Raw genomic sequence first — 6,000 nt, forward strand, 5'->3', positions numbered from 1 at the left:
CAATAATAAATTTATGGCACAAGCTTATGATTCGATACCGGATATAACTGCATTAAAACTTGTGAAAAACTGAGAAGTAAAAATCATAATATAAATGCATGTAAAAATGACAATATAATTATTTATTATTTTATAGAAATGAGTAAAAGATAATAGAGCATTATTATATTTTAGATATATAAAAATTAATAATATATAATTTTATAATAGAAGAAATTAATTTTATTTATTTATTTTATTTAATTTTATAATAGAAGAAATTATTTCTCTCATATTTTTATTTTTAAATATTGAAATTTTAAGTTTATAAGTTTAATAAAATGTCAACACAATATTTGTTTTCTCTCAGACCCATTAGCATCATAAATCAATCGTATTCTCATAACATTTTTTCATTAAGAGGATAATATTTATAAACCGCCATTGGTATCGTGGTGAGTTCTCATTAGTATTTTGAGAACCACTAGTTTACTTAGTAATTAAATTCATCCAATACTGTTAATACTTTCAATCGACACATGTTTAAATAGACTTTTGTAAATACAATAATTTTATAAATAATTCTTGCCTATGCAATGTTATTAGTATCCATAAAGTGAGCGCTGTACTCACTCAATAATATTGACATTATATTTTTATCTTTTTTTAGCAAACGCAGACCAATTTGTAAGGAGCACACAACATTCACATAAGTGCTATGTAATAATCAGCAAAATATGTAAAATTACTTGGGGCAAGATGAATAAAAATGATAATACAATATATTATTATGTATACAAATGTACAAATTAATTTTTATTGGTTAACAATTTACCTACGGGTGCCCACTTGAAAATTCTGCCAAACTAAAACACACGAGTTTAAAGCCTACATTACCCTCCCCACAGTTAAAAACCACCAAATGGCCTAAGTTGCTGCGGATTAATTAATGAAAAAAAAAAAAAAATAAGAAAAATTGTAGGAACATTTTTTGTAAAAGATTAAAATATAAATAATTTTGTTTTGGTTTTAATATTCGTGTTCATTAAATAATAAATAATTATGAAAAAACAATGATGTGACGCGACCCGGAATTTGAGCTCATTCAACGCCAATGGCAAATTAATATTTAACTAATTATAATGGTATTGATGTTTTAGTCAATCAAATAAAGTTCAATTAAAACTTCTAAGTGAACATTTGTTTAACACACAAAAATTAAATGTTCAGGTGTTATACAATGGATGAGTGTACAACAATAAACATAAGATCATTAAGACTTTAAGCCAGCATCAAAAGAAATATGTTAAAGAAGAAAATAATACGTATGGAAATTAATGTTTAGTGTGTATTTATATTGAGTGCAAATGAATTGGAAGATTTTTACTTTTTTTCCATTAAAATACATGGAGATTTTATCTATTTTCCGTAATATGTATTATACATTGGGCGTTACTCACCTGAAGTGGCGGGAACTTGTATTTCCAAAGATTCTAAGGCATCAGTGTGTAAATTGTCTTTCTTACGTCTCTTATTACTCCGATTGTTCTTAACATCATTGGGATCTTGTGATGATATTATAAATCAATCATAAAATAATACATTGTTATTACACATTCATCATCATATAAAATATAAGAACAAAAGTAGGTTTACAGATAGGTAGTCCTTAAAACTTACTACATGATGTAGACTGTTTCTTTTTATTAACAATGGATAGCTCTTCTACTTCCATAGGTTCACCTGTTTCTTTACTTAGTTCCATTTTTATCGCTGAACGTGGTCATAAACAAAAATTTCATAAAATTTATAATTGGTATATATTTAATTTTAAGTTCAATACAAAAGCCGTATAAAAATATCATAGACAAAAAACTTACATTTTTTCTTATTTTCAATAATTATCAATACATCATCATCAATATCAAATCCAATAAAATGTTGTTCTGGTTTATTGGTTTCCTAAACATAAACAAATTAAAATTATAACTCATTATTTTAAATTTATCATATAGCCGCGTACACAATAGTAACATTTTCTGTTACACCGTAACACTGTTCCACCAGTTGTAGGTAAATTTAGCCGCATCAAAAGATGTTACGAGTAAATGTTACAAGTGTGTATGCGGCTTTAAATAATCTTGCTATAATATTATATTATTAATACCACAAAAAATATTGTATTTTATTTATAATATAAGCTAATCTAGACTAAGTTTTTGGTATGTAATAAAGTGGTTTTTATATAAAGAATAATACAAAAACCAAGCACATTTTATTAGGATAAGTATTAAATTAGTACTAAGTTGTATTGTATGCACATTATTTAGTAAGATTAGTAAATGTTAAATTAAGACAAATTATTTTTAACATTGTTTTTATTAATCTGCACTAAAACAATACATACTATATTGTTAACATTGCATGTAAAGCATAACTTTTACACTGAAAGAAGTGCCTTACAAAAAATAAAATACAAATTAAACTTACCATTATGGTAGTCATTTTTTAAAACCAAGTGAAAGAGGCAAATAACTTAAAAATGTTAAAAGCTATAATGGATAAGAAAAATCTGTTGATATACAGTTATCAGTAGGTACTCGGTTAATGAGATAGGGGGACAGTGATACCAACATAGAAATAATCATCCACATATTCTTAAACAATGCAATAAAACAAATATTGAAATTTAAAAAACCATATAAAATGTATAACTGTATGGAAATTAACTAGAGTTTTATTATATTTAAAAAGAAAAACAAAATGTTTTATAATATCGTATATCTATGAAACCACTTCTTTGGTCTATGGTCTGTCGTCTAGATTACTCTTTTCCATGGGCGTCACATCATGGCGAATACGCGTCCTTTTTGGTATCGTTTTTCGTTCATATAATATTATATTATTATAAGTCATAACCACGAAGATTAGAAATAGGGAGACCAAACCCCGTATACAAAAGATGGCCCGACAAAAGTCATACGGTTATTCTGCTACCAGGAGCGCGTCGTAGCAGGCCTATGTTTTACCACATATTATACGTAGAATAACTGTAAATGTACATATGTTCTTTTTGAGTTTTTTGAAATTTTTTGAAAAACATTTATTTTTGAAACATTTGAAAACTTAGTTGTATGCTCTTTTTTCTTACTTAATAGTAACTGTACACATTTTTTTTTAATTTTATAATCTAATTATTAGTTTTTGTTTTTAGGAAATGAACCAAAACGGTTTTAGTACCGGTGAAGAAGAATCACGTGGCCCACTTGATATGATATGCTGTTTACAAGAAGACGGATTTCGGTGTCAACGACAAGCTGGAACTGCTTCTTATACTAAAAAAATTCGCGACACTGTCAGACAATTTAAGTTACATTTGGATGCTGTCGTATGTTATAATTTATAGTTATTTTTTTGATGTATACAACTAGATATTATTGTTTTCTCAATGATCAATATATTATTAGGCGAGACACACCTATATTTGTGATCATCACAAGAGTATGATTCAAAGCGCTAAAACGCTAAAACCATCTAGTCAAGATGAAGGACCGGAGATAGACTTTTCACAGCTACCGATGAATACGCTTAGGCGTTATATAAAACATTTCAAAGTAGTGACCAAACCGAATCTGAATAAAGCCCAAATGGCAAAGGTAATTATTTAAAAAATATATATATAAATTAAGCTTTATATGTTTTGAAGTGGGTAGATTTTTAACTTGCCTACTATTGAATAGTTAAATATTGATATTTAAAAAGACAATAAAATCAAAAAATATGGTTTTTGTCAATGGAAAATATATTTTTAAACATTTAAGATGTAATCTTTAGTACAATAGATAACTTGAAAACTAAATTAGGGGGAGGGGGCTCCTTGGTGAATCACTGTATCTTATTAAATGGTATATTAAATTAATGTTAAATGAAAAGTCTTTTTAATTTCATAAAATTTTAACCACTTTTTTTAACATTAAATTTTAAATTTAAATTTAAACAATAAATATGTCTTTAAAAAGAATGTATTAATCTTGTTTTTTTCTTTCTTAGACTTTGGTAAACCATTTAAAAACAATGTCAGTTAACGAAAAAGAAGCCCTTACATTCTTCATATACACAATCAAGACGAATGGCAACAAATTGGATCAAAAAAATGGAAATAAAAATTCAGATACACCGTCATAGTGTAATACTATCTTTTTAATTTGTAAAAATTATTTTTTTTACTTTATTAATATGTATTTATATCATTGAGTTTGTATCATGAGTTTGACATAAAAACATTTTTTTTTCTCAGTAATAACTAATAACATTTTATTTATCACACATTTATATCACATTTATTTTAAAACAATATGACCTTAATATTATCATTATAAATGTATTTTCAAAATGTGACTATCAAAAATATACATGGATCAAGAATCATAAATCATTGTTTTTACTATAATATTTACTGAAACTTAATATCATGATAATCATTATCACCATGTTCCACATTGACTGCACTTCTTGATTTAATTTATAGTCGTACATTTTTATAAAATATAATGTTATAACCATAGACGTGCACACGTGTGCAGCTAAAGCTGCTTTCTCTGCACCTGACAAATAATTTTGGATTTAGTGGGCTGGTGGATTCAAAAGGTATACTTATAATGATTAATTTTTAAAATAATGAATTAAAAACGAAATTAAAATTGTTATTCACATGAAAAATAATGATGTTATTTCTTGTAAGTTATAACCATAGTGAAGGAAATAAATGGTCTACCTACTTATTATTGTTCTGTAGGGGCGGTTAAAAATGTTTGGTGCACCCAACACAAAATCTTGAGCACGCCTATGGTAATAACTTATATTAAAATATCATACTTCCATTTTATTAAAATATAAATTAAACTATAAGTTAAGTAGATTATATTATAATTATATTGGACAAGTTGTACCCAAGTAAATGTGGTTATAAATCTGAAACTGGAGGCATTATGAAAAACTTGAGTTGTTCAACTATAAATAAAAATGTAATAATTGCATTTGAAGGATATATTGTTTTGATTTATTATTATATAACACCCACTATAATATACAAATTACTATAAAACCATATAAGCCCATGATTTTGCCTAGATAATAATCCTGATATTAGATTTATAAGAGGACGATTTACTCTAATTTTTAAACTAACGGAACTACATGTGTTCTGCTGAGCATACAATTTGGTATGGTACGCACTTGTGAGAAAACACATACGGGTAAAATGTCTTCTTAAATGTAAGAGTTTGAAAATTTAGTACTACATTACTTATAAGTTTGTCTACCTTTATAAATAAAAAAATCTCTACAGAAGTCAAATTACAATTTTATGAGCGTTTGAAGTTCAAATTTGTACAACATTAGATTTTCACTCGATAGCAATTATCTTATTTTGTTGTAATACAAAAACAAAATATAACTGTACACATTTTAAATGTATAGGTACAATATGTTTATGTTATCAATTCTTACAATAGATAAAATGTTAAATAAAATATTTTGACTAATTTCTTGTTCTTTATGGACATTTTTAATTTTCAATATTTTTAGTTTTTTTTTCCATAAATGGTAAATAAATTGTATTTGTTGAGTCAAAATCTTGAAAATTAAATAAAAGGATCCTGATATGTTAATACAACAGCAGTTGATACATTATCATCATTATATGTAACATAATAATCTATAGGTAAACAGATAACAGTCTTATTTATCTTGGTAAGATAAAAAAAAAATGTGTATATATTTTATCTACATAAGATAAACAGATAAATATAATGCACAATAGGTACTGTTTACCAGTTCCAATGTGAAAAGTATACCTATAGTATAGTGCAGAGATGGCAAATTATTTTGACTCTGTGTGCCAAAAATTAAATTTTTTCGAGACTGCCATTAAATTATGAGAAATATTATATACATATACTTAATTAAATATAATATTATTTTATTATTATTATATATAATATTATAACATATTCAATATTG

The 6,000-nt window shown here is 25.8% G+C and overlaps 1 protein-coding gene across 1 annotated transcript; it reads left to right on the forward strand.

Annotated features, from left to right (window-relative positions):
* The first annotated feature begins 3,196 nt into the window (after nucleotides 1–3,196).
* On the forward strand, nucleotides 3,197–4,164 carry LOC100162785 (histone deacetylase complex subunit SAP30 homolog). Its single transcript, XM_001949584.1, has 3 exons — nucleotides 3,197–3,367; nucleotides 3,447–3,635; nucleotides 4,030–4,164. Exons 1-3 carry the CDS (start codon nucleotides 3,197–3,199, stop codon nucleotides 4,162–4,164), a joined length of 495 nt encoding a protein of 164 aa, XP_001949619.1.
* Nucleotides 4,165–6,000: the final 1,836 nt, after the last annotated feature.

This window comes from Acyrthosiphon pisum, chromosome X, assembly GCF_005508785.2.
Source record: "Acyrthosiphon pisum isolate AL4f chromosome X, pea_aphid_22Mar2018_4r6ur, whole genome shotgun sequence".
Classification (NCBI taxonomy): Eukaryota; Metazoa; Arthropoda; class Insecta; order Hemiptera; family Aphididae; genus Acyrthosiphon; species Acyrthosiphon pisum.